This window comes from Pongo pygmaeus, chromosome 9 (genome assembly GCF_028885625.2).
Source record: "Pongo pygmaeus isolate AG05252 chromosome 9, NHGRI_mPonPyg2-v2.0_pri, whole genome shotgun sequence".
Taxonomy (NCBI): domain Eukaryota; kingdom Metazoa; phylum Chordata; class Mammalia; order Primates; family Hominidae; genus Pongo; species Pongo pygmaeus.
The window spans coordinates 76,484,366-76,506,462 of record NC_072382.2 but is presented as its reverse complement, the minus strand read 5'-3'; the positions used below and the strand labels follow the sequence as shown (position 1 = coordinate 76,506,462).

The window sequence follows — 22,097 nt, the reverse complement described above, 5'->3', positions numbered from 1 at the left end:
ATAGCAAGACCCACATCTTAAAAAAAGGGTAAAGAAAGAAAGAAAGGCGAAGAGGCTGAAGACTGGCTCCAGGTCCAGTGCTCGCATTCAGGTCCTGCAGCTGCAACTTCTCCAGGGCTGCCAGAGCCAGAACCATTTCCCGGGTCAGCATGGAACGCACCTGCCACTTGGCGCTGTCTGCACAGTGATCTGCCAGCATTCCAGGGCCTGATATGAGCCATCAGTAGCGAGTCTGCCTTAACAGGAGACCTTGTCCCCTGGGAAGAATGGTGTAAGAATCTCCTGATCCAATCTTCTTCCACGCTCCAACAAAATTTCATTGGAAAAGTTTTATTGAAAAAAAAATTGTACAAATAAGTTCTTGGATTGATAGCAACAAAGGCTCATGTTCCCCCTTCCCTCCCTATCTTTGGAGAACTAAAAAAGGAAGAAACAAAACAAAAAGTTCATCCCCACAACGCCAGACACGATGCTTCTTGACCAGAGTCTGCCCAGAAGCCCCTCCTGGGAGCTCCTTCTCGATCCGCCTCACTGCGGCCAGGTCATTCTGGGGGTGCCTGGTCCCAGGGGCTGCAGCACCTAGTTTTATAGTTGGGAGAGGTTGGGATAGAGCTGGGGAGGTGGCTGAGGTGTTTTAGTGTCAGGAGAAGAGGGCTAGCTGACCCCCCTAGCTCAATTTGGTCTCACAGGTGAGAAGGTACCTGGCTATAAATATGAATACTGATTGAGGCAGGCTTGATCTGGGACTTTGAGGGCAGGCAGGATGACTATGGCCCAGGTCCCACAGGATGTGGAGTTTCCGGGCTCAGCATCATGGTATCTGGGGCCCATGTCCAAGTGGAGTGAATTCTAGCTGGGAAGGTCCTCTCAGGCACACGGGAACCCTGGTCTGTTTTTCCACCCCCACCCCATGGAGTATCCAAGGCTGGTGCCTCACCTCCCCCCCAACCCCAATAGCACCCATGTGTCTCAGGAGCCTTTGGCTGCCTCCTGCCATCCTGTGTGCACCCTGAGGCCCTATAACTCGTCTCGCATCTTGTCACCCTTAGGCCGGACCAGGCGCCCAATGAATAGCAGGGAGCCGCTTTGGGTGTCCCGCACTAGGAAGATGAAGGGGTGGTCGGCATAGAACAGCTTGGGGCTGCGCAGCTCCTCGCGCCCGTAGATGTCCTGGTCAAAGGGGTTGCCATCTGTGTCCAACTCAAAGGCGGTGGCGTGGAACACGCTGGCCAGGTACAGGTCCTTCTTGCCTGACATGCGTGACAAGTCGGCCTTGTTCTTGTCAATGGCCTCAGTCAGGCCCAGCCCAGCCAGGTGTTTCTGTGGGAACAAGGAGGTGTGCCAGGTGAGGCCATGGCATGCCAGGCTCCTCCACCCTCAAACCCTCCACCCCATACTACCCTGACTGCTCCTCAGAGAGGACAGAACCACTCCCCGGCCACCTTCTGTATGCCAGGCATGGCACTGGCACTTCAAATCACAGCTTTCTCAATTCTCACTGCAACCCTACAAGGGCTTCTAATCGCCACTTCACAGATGAGGAAGCTGAGACTCAGAAAAACAAGGGAGAACATATCCCGGCACTGCCCAGCTGCAGTTCAGGGACAGGCAGCATGGGCACCACCCAGGGGCTTATCTCAAATGCTCATGTCCTGACCCCAGCCCAGACCCCCTGAATCAGAATCTCTGGGAGTGGGCATGGATTCCTTTTCACAAACTCCCCAAGTGCTTTCTTAGCATACTCAAGTGTGAGAAAGACTGATCTAAGGACAACTATGTCCACATCACTCTGGGGCTGAAAACCTGTCCAGAGTGATAGGATGCCTGGAATTTGCTTCAGAATAATCGGATGCAGGGGGGAATTAGTGGGTATAAATGGATCACTATTGGCCATGAGCTGATAATGCTTGAAGCTGGGCGATAGACACTTGAGGTTTCATTACACTAATCTACTTTTATTTTTCCAATGTTTGATAGTAAAAAGTTAAAACACATACACACACATCTTTCCATGGCCCTGCACAGCTCTTGGAAGCCAACCATAAGCTCTTTAACGTATCACCTGTGCCTCTGTGGCAGCCTCCAGCCACATCCCTTGGCACGCCCCACCCCACTCTCCAGACAGCCTCACAGAACAGCTTATATCCTGGATGGCCATCCTGTCTCCCATTAGGGCTCTTTAGAAACCACTTCTTTCAGGAAGCCTTCCTGAGCCCACAGGATGAGTGGTGCCTCCCTGGACCTTTCTGTTATCAGTCTGGTGCTGCCTGCCTCTCCCACCTGGCTTGGAGCTCCCTGAGGGCGGGGCCCATGTCCAGCGCTCTCCCTGGCTCTCAATGCAGGAGAGAGGACAGTAAACGGCTGTTGGCTGAGTGAATGGCAGCATCCAGGGTCCAGGATTCTGCAGGATGACCTCCACCTCCCTGGCAAGGCCACACAGGAACTAGGCCTGAGGTCCTGAGACTCAGGGGGTCCTGAGACAGGCATTCGAGGTAGGCCCAGCTCTTCCCACCCCGATGACCTCGCACACATCATCCGCCTCAAATTTCCCAACTCAATCTACCCCATGAACTAGGGGGTGGGGTCTCCACTGAGGGTTCCAGGAAGACACCAGAGGAACAAGGGGAGAAGGGGGTGGGACAACAGCCACTGGAGAAGGGGGTGGGGAAGGATCAGGGCCCCTCTCCAGGAACTCCCAGGGTCTACAGCACAGACCAGTACGAGCTCCACTTGTCCCTGGTTTGGAGCCTAAGCCCCACTTCATCTCCAGCTTTATCTCTCCAAGCTCTCTGGGCAAGTCTGGATCGATTCTGCAGGTGAGAACCATTTGTGGCATCCAAGGAAAGAATGACACGAAAGTTTCCTCTTTTGGGTAAGTCGAAAATATCTCTCGATTGACAAAAAGGCCGCTATTATGTTTTTACCTTGAGGTCTAATTGCAACTCCACCACTTATGAGCCTGGGGAACCTTAGGGAGTCATTGCTTCTCTCTGAGCCTCTGCCCACTACCCAGGGTGGTTGCAGGGGAGAATCTTGAGAATGTGTGTTAAGTTTCTGGCCATCCTAGATGACCCATAGCTACCAGTCTGATTATTGCATGGTAGATAATCCTCCAGCTTAAACAATCTATAACTGGGGGCACTTCAGACCTCAGAGGCAGTGCAGTGACCGAGGGTTAGCTCTGGTGCAAGATGTCTGAATTACTAGCTGTGTGACTTTGCACAGGTTACTTAACCTTTCTGAGCCTCAGTTTCCTCATCTCTAAGATGAAACTTAGAGTCCTACCTAATAAAGTTGTTTTGAGGATTAAAAGAGTTTAATACGTATAAAGGCTGGGCACGATGGCTCACACCTGTAATCCCAGCACTTTGGGAGGCCGAGGCAGGAGGATCACTTGATGTCAGGAGTTCGAGACCAGCCTGGCCAACAATGGTGAAATCCCGTCTCTATTAAAAATACAAAAATTAGCTGGGGGTGGTGGCACATGCCTGTAATCCCAACTACTCGGGAGGCTGAGGCAGGAGAATCGCTTGAACCCTCGAGGTGGAGGATGAAGTGAGCCAAGATGGCACCATTGCACTCCAGCCTGGGCAACAAAGTGAGACTCCATCTCAAAAAAAAGATAATAATAATACGTATAAAGTGCTTAGAAGAACGCCTAGCATACAGGAAGTGTTCCGTTATATTTAGCTGTTGGTATTATCACCATCTTCCCAAGGGCACAGCCCACACCTCCTGCCCCAGCTTCCCCCATCACAGAGCCCAGCACTGCCTGGACATCCAGGGGGTCTTGGGACAGACCTGCTGAATTGGTGAGTGGGCCCCCCAAGCACCTCCCCCTGGCTCCAAGCCCTGCAGGCCCCTAGGCTGGGCCACCCCTTACCTGCAGGTCATGGGTCACCTCCACCACACCCTTGGGCAAGGAGATGGCAACAGCCTTCTTCTGCATCTTCCCCATCCAGATCTTCAGCTGCTCTTTGGTTAGCAGCTTTTCAAGGCGCTCGAGAGGCTCCACGTGATGGGGCATGAGGATGATGAGGCTGGAGAGCTTGTGGGCCAGGGGCATCTCCACGATTTGCAGCTTTTCTTTCTCGTCGTCATAGTAGTTGTAGAGGCCTGGGAGAGGAGCGGAAAGGACACTGGGCACCCTGTGTGCAGGGGTGGGTCAGACCCCAACTACCCTTGGACCCCTACCCACCTTGACACCCTGCTCCTCACAGAACCTACCTGTCCGGTGCATCATCATGACACCCACGGTATAGGACCGAGTCACCATGAAGCCACGGTTGTCCACCATCTTGTGGTGGAATTTCTCATCCCAGTGTGCTGTAGTTGGGGCAAAACACAGGGTCAGAGACACATGGCCGCCCCCGGACACAATCACAGCCCACAGCCACCCCCAGCTGCAGACCCTTGATTTATCCTTGCCACAGGTCTTTGCTCCATTCTTCAGGGCCCAGCTGTAGAGCACCCAGCCCACAGAGTCTATGTTCCCAGCTTTGGGAAGGGGTCTTGGCCCCAGGACATGCCATCTGAGGATGCGGTTCCCTACAGTCAGTGCCTGCTGCTCCCATATGATAGAGAATTAATTCCGCCCTCAGCTCAGCCACCTCTATGGCCACCCCCAGCTCTGGCACTTGTCAGATATTTTGGAAACATGCTCTGAGGTGGGCTTTCTATCCTACCTGGTACCTGAGGGACAGCTGTGCCCTGGGCAGGGAGTGCCCCATGACCACCCTTAATTTTTTTTTATCTTTTTCTTTTTGAGACAAGGTCCCTCCCACTCCATCCTGCAGCTGGAGTGCAGTGATACAATCACGACACACTGCAGTCTTGAATTCCCCGGCTCCAGCGATCCTCCCACCTCAGCCTCCAGAGTAGCTGGGACTACCAGCATGCACCACCACGCCTGGCTAATTTTTTGTAGACATGGGGTTTCGCCATCCGAGGCTGGTCTCGAATTCCTGGGCTCATGTGATCCACCCACCTTGGCCTCCCAAAGTGATAGGATTACAGGCGTGAGCCACTGTGCTCGGCCCACCCTTCATTTTCCTCTGCAAGTTCTGTCTCCATGACCAGAAAATAACAACAAAAAATGTCTGAGAGTGGTCTGAACCCTGCCCTTGCTCACAGCCAGACCTGTGTTCCAATCCAAGCTCAGCCACCGACTCGGGGAGACCTCAGCTCTCCTAGCTTGGCCTCATTTGTAAAACGAGGGTTACTTCATTCTCACAGCAAACTGTGAGAATAGTGTTGTCTATGTAGGTACTCAAAAATATTTATTAACCCTACATCTAATCTTCAACTGAAGACAGAGGCATCTGGGCCTGAGGCCTGGCTCTGCTTCTTCCTTGCTGAGCCTCAGTATCCTCACTGTGAAATGAAGGTAACACTGCCTGCCCCCAAGGTTGCTTTAAGGATTCAGGGTCTTGGCCAGATGTGGTGGCTCACACCTGTAATCCCAGCACTTTGGGAGGCCGAGGCAGACAGATCACTTGAGGCCAGGAGTTTAAGACCAGCCTGGCCAATATGGCGAAACCCCATCTCTACTAAAAATACAAAAATTAGCTCGGTGTGGTGGTAGGCACCTGTAATCCCAGCTACTCGGGAGGCTGAGGCAGGAGAATTGCTTGAACCCAGGAGGCCAAGGCTGCAGTGAGCTGAGAGCGTGCCATTGCACTCCAGCCTGGGTGACAGAGTGAGATTCCATCTCAAAATAAAAATAATTTTAAAAAAAGGATTTGGGTTCTTTCTTTAGCTCACTACTGAGGCAGAATGGATTATTAAATTTTATTCATTCCAAGATATACAAGGGCGAGCACTTTGACGAAATTCGGTCGGAATATATTCCATGGAGTCCCTCTGGGGCCTCCGCTCCCTGAACCATTCCTTTACACGCTGCTACCTGTCTCTGAATCTAGTTTCCAGTCTGTACAAAAAGCTGAGTGACAGTCCAGCCTCCCTGGGTTGTCACAGCATAAATGAGAGGCAGTGAAGAATGGAGCGCACGGAATGTCGTCCTAACTCTTGTAGGGGGTCCTGGGAGGAGGAGGAGGAGGAGGACCCCTGAACGCGCCCCCGACTCACGCTTGAAGAACATGGCGTTGACGAGCAGGGCGCCGTCCGTGCGCTCCACGTCCTTGGTGACCTCGGGCAGCTTGCCGTCGGTGGTCTGCGCGGCCCACTCGTTGATGGATTGCAGCGCGCTGCGCTTGTCGCGGAAGTTGATCTTGGAGTGCTCGCAGTTGTAGTGCTGCTTGCTGCTGCGCACGAAGTCATCAGCGAAGCTCACTGAGCTGGGTCCGTACAGTCGGCTGCCCAGCTTCCAGGTCACGTTGCGCGCCGTCGAGTTGCTGAGGGAGCGCAGCAGCTCGCCCAGGCCGGCGTGCACCTCCTCGTCGCGCAGCTGCTCGGCGCTCAGCACTGCCTTGGCCTGCGACGCCGTGGTCGCCTTGCCGCCCAACGACACGAGCCCCAGCGACGAGGCCACCACAACGGGTGACACCAGGATGTTCTCCACTGCCTGGTCCTTGGCCATGGCCTGGTACAAGCTGAAGGCCAGGCCGGCGCTGCGCTCGGCAAGCGTGGCCGCCTTGGGGCTCAACTTCTCCGCGGTGCCAGGAGCTGCTGCGGCTGCAGGTTTCTTCACCTCGGCGGCCAGGGCCGCCGCCAGGAGGCAGAAGGCGCTGAGGAGCAGGAGGGAGCGCATGGCCGGGAGGTGGTTTGCGTGCACCACGGTGGGCCTGTGAGGATTGCACAGCCAGGGTGGTCTTGAAGCCCAAGGCCTTCCTCCCCAACAACCACCCCCAGCCCTCTGGCTGCCACAAGTCCCCTGGAGATGGGGGCAACAGAGCCCACAGTCCAGGAATCCCAGACCTGACTCAGAGCTGCCAGCCTCTCAGAGGCCTCTGTTACCTCCCTACTCAAAGAAGCATTCCCAGCAAGTCACCACCAGACCACCTTATTGATTTCCTGCATTGGCCAGCCAACACTTCCACTTATTTGTGTGTTTATTTCATATCTATTTCTGCTCCTAAGTAGGCTGTGGCCTCCAGGACAGAAAAGCTAGCCAATCTGGTTGCCACTATATCTCCCGTGCCTAGTACACAGTAGGCCTCAGCTCTTCCTGAACGAAGGTAAAACGGGGTCACTTGGCCAGACCTGGGGTCTTCATCAGTTTATAGAGTGGTCAGCCCTGATCTCACATAACCCTGGGAGCCCTTTTCCAGTGAGAAAAAGCAGCAGCTGAGCTGAGAATCTGCAGGAAACCCAGATGCCTGGGCAAGGGATGAGGGACAGAGCTGGAGGGCTGCCCCACCCCCATGCCTTTCATTTTGCTCTGGGATGTTAATGAGTCACCAGTTGGGTCAGTCATTAAATGGGCAGCCCAGATGCTCCACTCTGTTGCCCCAAGGGTGACCCTGAGAGTGTGTGTGTGTCCTGTGTCCACTCAGCCTCAGTCTCCCTTTTCCAAGCTGAAGGGTCCAGGTCTCCATGCCCACGGCTTCTGTCTGGGCAGGAACTTGGAATGCCCATCTACCCACAGTGCTCCCAGTGCGGATGGGAAATCCCCAGGACAAAAGCTCCTGGGGAACCGACTCCTTTGAAGACTCGGTGGGGCTGGGGAGGAGGCTTCCTGACATAGCACAAGGACAGGATACTAGGGAAAAGGGTGAGTCACACACAGCTCAATAGAGCAGTGACCCCCTCCCCCATCATCAGCAGCTGGCCAGATGTGCACTCAGCCTTCAAGGAAGCTGGAGCCACGTCAGATTCCATTCTGCCCTCCCATCTGACAGCCACTGCCACACAGGCCATCTGCTCCACGGCTTCAGGGTTGCCCTCAGGCCTCCTCCCCAAGCCCCAGCAGTAGCAGTGGCCCCCAGAACAAGCCCCAGTCCCCTCTCTGGGGCCTCCAATTGGGACAGTCTCTGTTCCTGGGATACTTCCACACTCCGTCTCTCCCTTCGGGCCATTATCCTCCTCTACATCATGCGACAGCACAGGAGAGATGACAGGGCAAAGGGAAGGATAGAAGGAATCCTGGTGGAGGCTGCGAATCCACTGCTCTGGTAGATCCCAACTTGTAGTCATCCTTGAAGAAGACCGAACATTTGAGATCCTGGTGGAAGACCCTCAGGACTCTGGCTGCCTGGGGACCACTGTATTTCTGGGAAGATTCTACTGCTGCCATCCCAAAAACCTGGACAGGCTCCCCATCTTCCTGGACTGCCTCCCTCCTCGGAGCCTTGAAGGTGCAGTATAAGAGAAGCAAAGGGTCCAAGGGGAGGGAGGTGGGGAGAGGAGGGAAGGCCCAAAGATCTAAAAATGTCTGGAAGGAGCGGGGAGATCTGAGTCTCACCCTAAAATGAAGGGGATATCTTGGGGCCTAGAATAAACCCCAAGACACCTCCCTCCCAGCTCTGGCTCCTTCCCTGCCAGAACTGGAGCCTCAAAGGCAGAGCAACCATATAATTTATTGCACAAACACGGACACTTATAAGAGTAAAATGAGCACTACTAATTATTATGCCAGGACAATAGGTATATGGCCACCCTACTCAAAAGCCACCTCTGATCCAGACCATTGATGCTGGAGCTCAGACCGCAGCAGAGGCCACCAGCCTGCCTTCCCTGAGGAGGCAGATGAAGAGCCCGCTCCCAGCCATGCCACGTGGCAGATACCATCTTGACAGCCCCCACCCCCACCAGCCAGAACCTCAAAGGACTGGGAGGGGCTTCTCAAGCAAGTTCCAAATAACTGGTTTGGGATTCCTCAGGCAGCCCGCTAGGCCCGCAGCAGCTTAGCTCCTGCTCCTGGTGGTGACGTGGCAGGCAGGAGGCTGAACTATCTCCACCGGCCGGCAGAGGGGGGCTTCCAGCCTGGGAAGCAGGCCTGATTCAGGTCCCAGGGGGTGCCACGTATTTGCCAGGGGACTCCAGGAGCCTTCTTGGCCTTAGTTCCCTTCCCATCCGCACATGGGTCTCTGAAGGGAGATGCGCTACTGGAGAGAAGGGCAGCCCCACTGAACCCAGCAGCAGGAACCGGGGAAGGCAAGTTACTGCAAGCAGGCCAGCCTCCCACAGCCCAGCCCATCTTGCCACAGAGAAATGCCAGCCCTCAGGCCACGGTTAGCTGAGTTACAGTCCCACAAAGAAAATACAAGATCACCTAGCCAGGGCTGTGCCCACAGCTAGCCAGACAGAGCAGGGTCTGGAAGGGAAGGGGAGGAGATGATGGGGGCCACCAGAGGGTCCCAAACACTTGAGAGGTCTAAAGTACCTGGAACTGCCTCAGAGGGAGGTCAATGCCTGCCTTTTTCATTCTGAAAGAAAACAGAAGAGTGAAGAGGGCGGGAGCCGGCAGAGGAGAGATGGTGAGGAGGCCCCTGGCGTAGAGGGCACAACCAGTCCCCGATCTACAGGGACCTTGGAGGTTGACCACCTCACTGTACAATGGGAGAAACGAGGCCAGGGCAGGGGTTCACCCCAGGTCCCTCGGGATAAACAGGGGTCTGCCTTCCCAGCACAGGGGTCCTTCCTCACAGAAGCATAGAGCCCCTCCTGAGGGCTGCATGTGGTGTCCTGTTACACAGCCAGTACAAAAAAAATCTCTGCTGGGAGTCCCGGTGACAAGAGGAGACAAAGGAGAGGACGGGAAGGGGGGATGGGTACGTGAACCATCTGAAGACAGGAGGGTGTGGCCCCGGCCGGAATTCCGGAGAACCAAAGCCCCCTCATTTTCCCCAGGCCTCCATCCGGGCCCTACAGCCCAGAGGGACCAGCCGGAAACAAGGAAGAGGAGGGGCTGAAGCTCTGGGCCAGTCTGGAAGTGCATTCATTCTCCTTCCTGCTCTCCAGCCACCTCAGGAATGTCTCTAAGCTGGGGGCAGGGAACCCCAGCCTCTGGAAGTTAGACCCTGCAGTTTAAACCCTGCAGTTACTCCAAGAACCCTGTGGCAGTGGACAGAAGGAAAGACTCAAATCCTTCTAGTCAGCCCCCTAATCCCCAGAGCAGAGCAGACCCTGCTGACCCCCACTCCCTTTTTCGGAGGGTAGGGAGCCTCGCTGGCCAAGTCTTTCCTTTGGCTGCCATCATCTAGGCTGCAAGCTGCTGATCAGAAATTGAGCCACCGTCGCCCACTTCTACCAGAGCACATGGACCCCAGGAGTCGAGACGATTTCACCTCTTTTCCCACCACCCTACTACCTTCAGGAGGCTCAGATTCCCTCAGCAAGCCTGTGAGGAGGCTGGGCCACCAATCACTGCTGCCCCTGAGCCTCAACCCCAGAACGGAAGTGACCTGGAACTGCGAGGCCGGCCTGTCCTCCCTACCCTTGCGGGAAGAGGCACCAGACCCATCTCCTTCCTCCTCTGTTTCTTTCCGCAGAGGCTCTGCTCTCCGCCCCCAGCCCCCTTTACACAGCACCTAGTCTCGTATCTGCCACCACCACCTTCTAGGGGTCCCTGCACTTTTTCCCAGTCCTCCGAGTGCACGGACTCCCACGCCGGCTCCGATCTCCGCCCTAGCCCTCAGCTGGCTCCATCACCGGCTAGCCCTGGGCTCTCGATTCCAAACTCTCCAGCGGCCCCCAAAGTGCCGAGGACTCCAGTTAGCAGGCTCTGGCTCGGCCCCCAACGCTTCGCAGGGTCCCCTCGCCCCTCTTACTCCCTCGCGCACCCCCAGATTGCTCGGCGCTCCCCCGGGCCGCACGCACGCGGGCGTCTCCCGCCCCTCACCTGGGTCGGGCTGGGCTGGCGCCGGGACGTGACTCTCGCTCTCGAGCCGCGACACGATTCTACTCTTAGCCCGCTCCCCTGCTCCCGGGATCTATATATGGCAGTCCCCACCCCCTCCTGCCCGTCCCGAGAAACTTCTGGAAAGTTGGAAACGCTTCCGGAGGGCGCCCCAGCTCCGCCAAAAAAAGCCAAAGACCTCCCTCAAAACCTCCCCGGCCCGCGGCCCCTCCCTCTGCCGGCGCCTCCCGGCCCCTGGGTCCTACTGCCTCCCTCGGCGGCCCGGGCTGCGGGGCGCCGGGAGTCCCCACGGGGACCAGCGTGCCCTTCAGAGTGCGAGCTTCCTCCCACCCCCAGGCTGTCTGCACAAGCTAGCCCACTCCGAATCGCACATTCTTTCAGGCGCCCGTTTCCCCGCAGGGGCTTTGCCCCAAGCAGAGCCATCTCCCCTTCTCCCCACTCTCCCCCATTTTCAAGCTGAAACATAATTGAGTCCTGTGCACCCCTCTCCCTCTCAGGGGAGACGTTCAGGCTTCTGAAGGCAGTACCCTTCTCCATGCTTGTACATTCAAAAAACCTCAACCTCAGCGATGGTCAGAGGGAGCAGACCAGACCCGGTACCTGCCCGGCACCCGGAAAGTTCAAGTCTTGGAGTAATAGAGGCAGAGATGCCTGGGGAACTTCAGGTGGTCTGGCTGGGCTTGGAGGAGTGCACAGGAAGGAAAACCTGGCTCTCCACTAAGCAAGGTGCTGTGTGACCCTAAGCAGGTTACTTTCCCTTTCTGGGCCTCTGTTCCCTTGGCTGTGAAATGTAGTTCTAAGGCATCCCTTGCTTTTCTCCCCCCTCTCTCCCTTCCTCAATCCTTGCCACCCCTGGCCCCCTCCCTATTGCATCCCCTCCCTCTTTGGGTCCCCTCCCACAGGCCTCAGGTCTCACTGTCAATTCCTACCCCACCCTCGCAAACTGATAGCTCCTTGACCTCCGAGTTAAGCTAAGGTATTCATTACTGTTCTAGGTGCTGAGGACACAGCTGAGAGCTGAACAAAGTCCTTGCCCTGTGCGATGTCCATCTGCGGAGTATGCACCTGTTAGTAGGGAATTCAGTGATTCAGTGAGGCAGATTATTTAGGAAACCCTAAATAGTCTGGGCGACAGTGGCTCAATTTCTGATCAGCAGCTTGCAGCCTAGATGATGGCAGCCAAAGGAAAGACTTGGCCAGCGAGGCTCCCTACCCTCCGAAAAGTCCTCTTTAGTAGTTTAATGATAGCTATTGGATGGACACAGTATGGAGAGGAAGGGACAGGGTAGGGACTCTTCATTCATTCAGTCAAGAAACTCTGTTGAGTATCTTCTTTCTTCTAGGTGCTTGCCTGGATCCTGGGGAGCAAAAAAAATCCCAGCACCCAGCAAATGAGTCAATCACCTGGGTCCCTGCCCTCCATTAGTGGTTGTGGGGAAGCCTGGTGGCGGTGACAATCCTCTCTGTCTGGGTAGGCTTCTGCCGCTCAGAGTCTTTTAAGTACAAGGACTGTGGGAAATCGCAGATCCCAAAAGCTTCAGACTCTGTGATTCAGGGTCAAAGAATCAGAGATTACTTCCACTCAAAGCCCCCAAGGAGTCTTTGAATCCAGCTAAGGAATCGACATGTTAAAATCTCAGAGTCGAAGGATTCTGGAATAAATGTATTAAAGACTCTGAGCTGCAAGGCATCTCAGAGGTCAGGGGTTCCTGTCTGCAGCCCCAGGCAGAAGCCCTCTTTTCAGTATCTCAAAAAGGCAAGCACCGAGGCACCTCTAAGTAGAGAGAGCTTACCTCCTTCAGAGGCAGCCCCGCATTCTTTTTTAGGACAGGTCTGATTATTAACAAAACCTTCCAGCCTTGGCATAGTGTCCATCTCTTTGGGGTGGCTGTCGTGGTTCTCATGTGCTTCCTCCTGCCTCAACTGTTTATTGCTTTTAAAGATAAATCCTAGGCTGGGCACGGTGGCTCATGCCTGTAATCCCAGCACTTTGGAAGGCCGAGGTGGGTGGATCACCTGAGGTCAAGAGTTCAAGATCAGTGTGGCCAAAATGGTGAAACCCCCATCTCTAATAAAAATATGAAAATTAGCCAGCTGTGGTGTCATGTGCCTGTAATCCCAGCTACTCAGGAGGCTGAGGCGGGAGAATCTCTTGAACCTGGGAGGTGGAGGTTGCAGTGAGCCGAGATCATGCCCCTGTACTCCAGCATGGGTGACAGAGTGAGACTCGATCTCAAAAAAAAAAAAAAAAAAAAAGATAAATTCTTGTTTATCCAAGGAGACCTCCCGGGTCCCAGGCCAGACCCCACTCTCTACTCCCACCCCCACATTGGTCCTCAGGCTTCCTTGTGACTTGGTCAGCGAGCTGAGGGCAGGGCAGAGCAGAAACAAAGAGTGCCCATCAATGCTGGCAAAACAGGGAGGGTCGCCTGGGTTTTCAGCAGGTTCAGATGTCAAAATCCCAATGAGACTTCCTTCCTCTACTCTCTTACATCTCTTAGCTCTTTTAGGCTTCACCAACACCTGAGGGGGAGACTGAGAGTGCTGTGACTGTCCCATTTTGAGGGATAAACCAAAGCTCATGCTGTTAAATAGACCCAGTATCATGAGCGGTCACTGGAGAGAGGACCTGCCTTTACAGACAGCGAAGCTGAAGCCTAAGGAGGGCTGGGTCTGAAGGCCCGACCCCCACCTGACCCCCACTAATCTCACACCGGGTCAGAAGCCTCCTCTGTGGCCTATCCCGCTGCTGCATTATCTCTGTTATCACCCTGTATTATCAGTGAACCATCACTGGAGACTTTGGAAGGGCAGGGCCTTTTCCTTGTCACTGTGAGTCCCCAGCTCCAGCAAGGGGACAGTATGGAAGAGGCACTGGGTAAGCATGGCCGGTCAGGGGATGAGAAGTGGCTGCCTGAGTCTGCTGTGCCCCTAGCACAGCCTCCCTGAAGAAGGGAAAGCAACGGCTCCTTTAAATTTCCAAGATCAGCAAAAAAAAAAAAAAAAGTCAAGGGCCTTTGCCACAATATTCTTAGCTCTGAGCCCAGCCCAGACTGACTGTGGCCCTTCCCCCACATTCCAGGCAGAGCTTTCTGGAAAAAGCACTCTTTTAGGGGGTGGGGGAGAAGAGTCTGATAAGCAGAGAAACTCTCAAGCATTTTGTCTCTGGACTGCTCCAGTGCCTCGCTTCACTGCAGGAAGTGGTCCTGGTGCCTGGCACGTGGAGGCCGGCTGGAAATCCTCTAGATCCCTAGGTCCCGAGAGGTGTGGACAGCAGGAAGTAGAAAACCATCAAGTCCAGCTGCATCCACCCTATACAGAGGGGAAAACGGAAGCCCAGAGAGGGCAGGAATTTACCCAAGGTCACACAGCAAATCAGAGTTGGAGGTGGGCTGGAGACTAAGCCCTGCACTCCCAGCCCTCTTTCTCCTACAGTACCCTCTAATGACCCAGGGGGGTATGTAGGCCCAGTTCTGCCAGGTGCTGCGGAAACAGCTTTCTTTGGCCCCAGTGGCCAGATTCATTCACTCAGTCTTCACCCCACAGAATCCTAGGACAAAAACTTGCATGTCATTTAAGTGTGCAACACATTCACATTTATTATCATATTTATTCCTTTCAGGTAAGGAAGAATGTTCCCATTTTCAGCATGAAGAAACTGAGGATCAGGGAGACTAAGCGACAGGGTCAAGGGCACACAACAAGCCAGAGTCAGAGCTGGGTTTTGAATCAGGTCTGTTTATGCCATATCCACAGGAAGGCAGGGAGTGGACGAGAAGGAAGTGACATTTACGGGCCATTTTGCCGCTGCCAGGCCTGTGCTGGGCACCGTCATTAGTGTCTCACTTTTAATTATAGAACGTTAATCGGAAGGAAGTTTAATCCCCTTCTTTTTACATTGGTATAAAATTGGAGCCCAGAAAGCTCCGACAGCCAATCCAGGGTCGGCCCCCTCCCTCGGGGAGCCAGGGCTGCTGTAGGCAGCTCTTCTTTGAGATGCTGTCCAGGAGCCAAGAATGTGCTCTCAGCCCAAGGCATGAGTCAGGAAAACACTATTTCTGTAATCTCGGATTCTCTCTCTTGGAGCGTGGGGCCTTCCATCCAAAAAGGGCTGTCCTGCGTGCTGCCACGTTGGAGGGTGGGCAGCCGGTCCATGTGGGGATGGGTGGGCACATGATTCCTCCCCGCGTCCTCCTCCCAGAGCAGGCCCGCCCCTACCCCTCTGCAATCCTGGTGCTGAGCGAAGCCACATAGGAACTCCAGCACCTTCACCCACATGCCTGGCACAATACCCAGGAGACACAAGCCCACTGACTCGCTATATACACAGGCGTGTGTGCACTCACATACATGGTGCACACACAGCACTTGAGCAGCCCCTTCACACAATCCATGTACACATATGTCTGTGTAACTCCAGTAACCCAAATGCACCCCACCCCCCTACACAAGTGTTTGCTGGGTATTGACATATACACAGGATCAGGTTCCCCGCCCCCTCTCCCAGCCTCCCTCTCTCAGGCTTCCTCTGGCAACCCATGGAACCAGCTCCAGTGCCTGCAAGACCAGGCCTGAAGGGCTGGTGGGATGGAGGATGTGTGTTAACTACAGCCCTGCCTTTCCCTTCCCGTCTTGTGCTGCTGAGCCTGTAATAATAGTGATGCCCAGGTGGGCTACAGGGCTGTCCTCCCTTGTCTTAGCATCCCTGACACTCAGAAAAGGGACTCCTGAGCTCTGACCACCCCCTACACCCTTCCAAACCACCTCTAATCTGCTTCAGCCCAGTGCAGCCCTGCTGTGCTATGGAGTGCAAAATGCCCTCACTTGGGGGTTAGGAGACCTGGGATCCTGCCCCAGGTCTGCCACTTCTTGGCTATGTGCCCATGATTTAAATTACCCCTCTGTAAAATAGGACTGATACTCTGCAGGCTGATGAGACACACAGATAAAATAGTGAATCTGAGAGGACTTTGTGAACACTAAGTGATGTTAGGCTCTCCACTCCGCACCTCTGCTCACATCTTCACCAACTGGTCAAATCTTACACAACCCGTAGACGCCACTCTGACCATTCCTGCCCTGTCCTCCGACCATTCCTGCTCTGTCCTCTGAGTGCTGTCCCATCAGTTCTACTCACACCTCACCTTGCACATACACACAGTGCTAACAAAGGGCTGTGACTGGAGTGGGGACTTCCCTAGGGAGGCACAGGCAGAGGATAGTAGTCTGGCAAAGCAGGAGAAGCCCAGCCTGGAGTCAGGAAGTTTGTGTTGGGATCTGTCCCTGGTGACCTTGGAAAGTCACTGCACCTCTCTGCACCTCAATTTCCTCATCTGTAACATGGGATATGGGCTGGGTCTGGAAGAGTTTGAAGGATTTAATTTTAAACAGGTAAAAGGATTTGTACACACTCCTGACAGGAGGAAAAATTGGCACACGCTTTCTAGAAGGTGGTTGGCACTTTTAAATAAAAATATGTTATTGAATAATTCCCTGCAACACTGTTTATAATAGCAAAAATTGGAAACAACCTAATTGTCCATCCATAGGTGGTGGGAATACCATGAAGCTGGAAAAAAACAAAAAGCCAGGAAGTTCTTTATGTCCTGATACTGAATTTGGTGTTAGAGTGGAAGAGCAGCATGCAGAGCGTACATTACCTATTCACACATTTTCACAATTTGAAATTATTCATGTTCTTTTGGAAAAAATCAATTTTTAGAAATTTCACTTAAGAAAATGACATTTAAAAATATGAGCATAGATATATGCAGAAGAATGTTCTTCAGAGCCTTGTCTGTAATAACAAAAAATTGGAGAGAAGGTCAATAAGGGATGAAGTGTTTGCAGATGTCAAAAAGGGGAAAGCTTATTGTAATCCCCAGGCACAGAAAGATCGCTTGGTGGATTGTTGGATAAAAAATAAAGCTGTTTATGAAATAGCCTGTTTATGAAAATTCCACGGGAGAGCTGCAGATATCTGGAAGAATGTTCACATTTCACCAAAAAGTTAATGCTGGTTTTGGGGTGATTTTCACTTAATTTTTTAAAAGTTTCTGCTATTAAAAGATTTGGGGTTATTTATTTTTTATTTATTTAGAAACAGAATCTCACTCTGTTGCCCAGGCTGAAGTGCAGTGGTGCAAACACGGCTCACTGCAGCCTAGATGTCATGGGCTCAAGCGATCCTCCCAAGTAGCTGGGACCACAGGTGTACGCCACCAACCCTGGCTAATATTTTAATTTTGTAGAGACAGGGTCTCACCATGTTGCCCAGGCTGGTCTTGGACTCCAAAGGCTCAAGCGATCCTCCCTCCTTGGCATCCCAAAGTGCTGGGATGACAGGTGTGAGCCACTGTGCCCAGCATGGGTTTTTTATTGAATGAATGTGTATTATATGTAATTAATACAAAATACATAGATATACAAAATATTCATAGAGAAAGGCTAGAAAGAAATACTCTTACATCGTTTGATAGTGTTTATCTTTGTTGATAGAATATATATATCTTTATTTTCTTTTCTCTGCTTCTCTGAATTGTTTTCAATAGCATATATTACTTTTATAGTCAGCCAAAAGAAAAAAAAAATCAACCAAGTGAATAGAAAAGAAACACTCAGAAGGGTATCAAGCTCCAGCCTGAAGGGAGCTTGTCCGAGGGTGGCTAGGGAAGCGGTGGTGCTGAGCCTGGGGCTCAGAGATACTGCGCTGCAACCCTGGGGAAGGTGGGAGGCTGGGGCTGTGGCTCCTCTGGCCAGGTCTGGCATTTTCCACCAGCCCAGACCTGCTGGCTTTAGGCCTCAGGCTAAAGAGCCAAATCCTGGCAAGATTTCATGGGATGCAGCCAGGGGAGGGTAGGCACGAGACCCCATAGAGGCCACCATGGGAGGGGGTACGTGTGACTAAAGCTGTGGAAGTTGGTGACAGGTCACCCTGCGTTTTTGCATTCTCTGCCTGCTGCATGGAGAGCGAGAGAGGGAGGCCAGAGGAGAGAATGGCTCGGTAACCTGGAGAGAGATGCTGGTGCCCAGACCAGGCAGGGGCCTCAGGCTGGAGAGGGCCCAGTGGCGGTGGGTTGGGCACGGAGGGCCTGGGAGAAGGGGGAAGGAGGACTCTCTGGTGCCTGGCCTGGTGAACAAGTGGCAAATGGTCCCTTTCCTGCAATGGAGACTCTGGAGGAAGGCAGTGAGCTCTGGGGGAAGCTGGTGGGCTCCATAGACTGGAGACATCAGGAGGCTGTAGTGTCCGTAATTCTGGCTCTCAGGAGAGAAGGCCCGTCTGAAGATGACAATTTGTGAATCATGGTTATAGGAGAGTAACTGAAAGATGCCACAGGTGAAAGATGCGGATCAGAGCAAGCACAGAGTCTGAGGAGAACAGAGGTTGTGGAGAAATGGGCCCACGCCAGGCCAAGGGGTGACCCTGCTACCTCCTGGAAGGGAAACCAAGGCTGAGCTGGCAGAGCCACTGGTGGGGGCAGGGGCACAGAGGGAGGGCCATGCCACAGGCGATGGAGCAGCAGTCCCCTCCTCCTAGCCAAGAGCAAAGGAGTACCAGGCAGCCGCAGGGTGATGGTGGTGGAGTGGGCTGGACCAGTGCTGGGGTCTGTACACTCGGCCGGGCCCCATTGGCTGTTAGGGCCGGAGCAGGCCCAGAGACAGGCTGAGCTGATGCAACGTGGGCCTATCGTTGCAGGCCTTGCTGAGGGGATGCAGCTGTGCTGGCGGCTGCCCAGAGGTTCCAGCAGGGAGGGGGCTGGCTCTCAGGGCCGCCTAGAGCTCTGGGACTGCAGCCCAGCCAGGCCCAAAGGCTGTCTGTTCGGGGTCTGCTCTGACTCAGGAGGGAAACACGCCTTTCATGGAAGCACCCAGCGCTTTTGGCTGGGTCTGTGTGTGTCTGTGTGCCCATGTGTGTGTGATGTGGGAGGAGCCCATAGCTGATGCTATATATACAGCTGTGCTTCACAGGCTCAGCATTCCCAGGGCCAGATGGGGAAACACCGGAGGGGAGGAGCTGGCCACCTGCCAAGCCCAGACCTCTGGCCGAGCCCCAGCTCCTAGATTCTAGTCTGTTGCTCAGCCTCTGACTCTACACCTGACTTTCAGCAAGTCCCTGATCCCTCTGAGCCTCAGTTTCCCCATCTCTTGAGTTGGCACAGAGAGTTGTGAAAAAGAACTCAGAGGCTGGGAGCTGGAGTGGGAAGGGAGTCCCCAGGGAGCACAGCTGACTGGTCTTCCCACCAAAAGCAAGCACAGGAGAAAGGGAACTAGCATTTCCCAATTCCTGCAGTGTGCCAGGAGCTCCTGCATTTTCCATTAATTCCCGTCACCCTGCTATGAGGTAGGCATTTTCTCCCCATTTTGCAGATGATGAAACTGAGCCCCAAACAAGCAGAGATTATAGAGCTGGGTTTGAAGCTAGCTCTCCTTGCTTGGGGCCTGGGATTCTGTCCATAGCAGCCACTGGGCCATACCTGCAAGGGTGTCAGAAGGTTTGTGCTGGCGTCAGTGTCGCCAAGGACTCCGGGAGCCACCCACATTTTGGGCACTGCCTAAAGTTGGTTACTTTGTTAACCCTGCCCAGGCCCCAGGCAGAGGCTTTAAATTGTTAGAACAATGAAGAAGGGAGAGCTGGATAAACACTGGCCAGGCTTGAGGGAGTCCTGGGACATAGTCGGGGTAAAGGACCGATCAGAGCATATGCTGAGGCTCAGGAATTCATGGGCATCTTCTTCCAGCTCCCTGACACAGGGTACCTAGAAGACTAATGATGGTGGTGCTGAGTACTAGAAAGGTTCTGTCCCGGACGCAAATCTAGACACCAAGTCTGGTCCCCGGAACAAGGCAGGGAGCCAGGTTATTGGAGCAAGGCTGTGAGTCCCTGAGGTGAGGAACTACAGGGCTTGGCCTGAAGATGGAGCTTGGCACGGTTTGTGCAGGAGCAAGTGGGTCAACAACAGGCCAGCATCACAGGTCCACAGGACTGGCCCAGCCCCACACCCATGCCAGGTGTCTGCCCTGCCACCTAGGGTGAGGCTGGCTCTGCCATAGTGCCCATGGGTGGTGGGGTGGGGGATGAGGAGGTCTAGTGCCCGCAGAGCTGGCTCTGCCACCGCTGGGCATTTTCAGAGATAGAGTCTTGCCCAAGGATTACCCCATAGAGGTTTTACCAAGGAACTTCTGGAGACAGAAGGGCTTGACCCAAAGACATCGTGTTGACACAAAATTCCAAGCACTGGCAGACCACTCATTTTCTCTCAAAACCCACTTTTCCTGAGCAACTGTTGCGAGCCAGGCCCTGTTCTGGAACACAGAAGCAAACCAAATCTACTCCCTTAAACAATGGTACTCACACCAGGTGCTCAGGAATGGGACGGAGGGGAGGAAGAAGAGGAGCTCTGGGACTGTAGCCCAGCCAGAAGGAACCCAGAAGTACCAATCCAGTGTGGGGCCAGGGGTCAGGGAAGACTTCCTGGAGGAGGCTGCCTAAGGTTGAGAAGTACACACCAAGCAGAGAAGACTGGGAATAGGGCGAGGCAAGTGAGGCACTTGCCTTGGGGGCGCAATTAATGAGAGCACCAAAAACCTCAGTCATCAAAGTAAATCATGTTTCATGCAATATTTCAAAAAATCTAAATCAATGCAAAAATTCTATGAGTAACAAAATATCACAGTTTTAAATAAAGACAGGATCAGGGCCAACCTCATGGGTGTACAGCCTGTGCAGTCTCACAGACCCTCGCAAGTGGTTCGATGGTTACTACTGACATCCTGCAATTCTGTTTTTATTTTTATCTTATTTTATTTATTTTTTCTTGAGACGGAGTCTTGCTCAGTCGCCCAGGCTGGAGTGCAGTGGCGCGATCTCAGCTCACTGCAAGCTCCGCCTCCCGGGTTCATGCCATTCTCCTACCTCAGCCTCCCCAGTAGCTGGGACTACAGGCGCCCGCCACCACGCCTGGCTAATTTTTTTTTTGTATTTTTAGTAGAAATGGGGTTTCACCGTGTTAGCCAAGATGGTCTCGATCTCCTGACCTTGTGATCCACCCACCTCAGCCTCCCAAAGTGCTGGGATTATAGGCATGAGCCACTGCGCCCGGCCTTATTTTTGTATTTTTTGTAGTGATGGGGTCTCTCTATTGCCCAGGCTGGTCTTGAACTCCTGGGCTCAAGAGATCCTTTGGGCTCAAGCGATCCTTCCACATCGGCCTCTCTAAGTGCCAGGATTACGGGCTTGAGCCACTACCCAGCCGCTGCATTTTTTTTTTTTTTTTTTTTGAGACAGTCTCACTCTGTTGCCCAGGCTGGAATGTACACTGCAACCTCCGACTCCTGGGTTCAAGCGATTCTCCTGCCTCAGCCTCCCGAGTAGCTGGGATTACAGGAGCCCGCCATCACACCTGGCTAATTTTCGCTGCAATTCTTTTTAATTTAATTTAATTTTATTATTATTATACTTTAAGTTTTAGGGTACATGTGCACAATGTGCAGGTTAGTTACATATGTATACATGTGCCATGCTGGTGTGCTGCACCCATTAACTCGTCATTTATGCTGCAATTCTTAATAGCTTTTGAGGCTGGGCGCAGTAACTCATGCCTGTAATCCCAGCACTTTGGGAGGCCGAGGCAGGAGGATCATTTGAGGTCAAGAGTTCGAGACCAGCCTGGCCAACGTGGTGAAACCCCATCTTTACTAAAAATACAAAAAAATAGCTGGGCATGGTGGCACGTGCCTGTAATCCCAGCTATTTGGGAGGCTGAGGCAGGAGAACTGCTTGAACCCAGGAAGTGGAGGTTGCAGTGAGCCGAGGTCACACCACTACACTCTAGCCTGGGCAACAAATAATAATAATAATAATTTTTGAAGAAGGGGCCTCACAAATTACATTGCCAGTCTCAGACAGGATTAGTAGCATGGACTGTGTCAAGCCATATTGGAGCCTGAGACAAAAGGAAAAATAAAAAAGTCCTTATTTAAAATGTGATATTTTGTTCATCATGGATTTTTTGCATTTGTTTTGATTTTTAAAAAATATTACAAGAGGCCGGGGGTGGCTCATGCCTGTAATCCCAGCACTTTGGGAGGCTGAGGAGGGCGGATCACGAGGTCAGGAGATAGAGACCATCCTGGCTAACAAGGTAAAACCCCGTCTCTACTAAAAATACAAAAAATTAGCCGGGCGTGGTGGCGGGTGCTTGTAGTCCCAGCTACTGGGAAGGCTGAGGCAGGAGAATGGCATGAACCCGGGAGGCGGAGCTTGCAGTGAGCTAAGATCGCACCACTGTACTCTAGCCTGGGCGACAAAGTAAGACTCCATCTCAAAAATAATAATAAT

General features: G+C 53.3%; 1 protein-coding gene across 2 annotated transcripts; it reads right to left on the bottom strand.

The window, feature by feature from the left end:
• Positions 1-314: 314 nt before the first annotated feature.
• SERPINH1 (serpin family H member 1) lies at positions 315-11,000 on the bottom strand. Of its 2 annotated transcripts, XM_054439830.2 has the most exons (6): positions 10,683-10,743; positions 9,284-9,326; positions 6,088-6,743; positions 4,228-4,326; positions 3,884-4,116; positions 315-1,320 (listed from the first exon to the last, which is right to left on the bottom strand). In XM_054439830.2, the coding sequence occupies exons 3-6, from the start codon at positions 6,707-6,709 to the stop codon at positions 1,018-1,020; spliced, it is 1,257 nt and encodes a 418-aa protein (XP_054295805.1). In that variant the 5' UTR covers positions 6,710-6,743; positions 9,284-9,326; positions 10,683-10,743; the 3' UTR covers positions 315-1,017. The 2 variants fall into 2 exon arrangements, with proteins under 2 accessions (XP_054295805.1, XP_054295803.1); XM_054439828.2 differs by lacking the exon at positions 9,284-9,326 and having other exon boundaries at positions 10,742-11,000.
• Between the last annotated feature and the right edge of the window lie 11,097 nt (positions 11,001-22,097).

Excerpts from the sequence above, each read along its gene's own strand:
- SERPINH1 (XM_054439828.2), bottom strand. The coding sequence starts at position 6,709 with ATGCGCTCCCTCCTGCTCCTCAGCGCCTTCTGCCTCCTGGCGGCGGCC. Across the intron at positions 4,327-6,087 it reads CAACGCCATGTTCTTCAAGC|CACACTGGGATGAGAAATTC; the intron begins GTGAGTCGGGGG and ends CCCCAACTACAG. Across the intron at positions 1,321-3,883 it reads AGGTGACCCATGACCTGCAG|AAACACCTGGCTGGGCTGGG; the intron begins GTAAGGGGTGGC and ends TTGTTCCCACAG.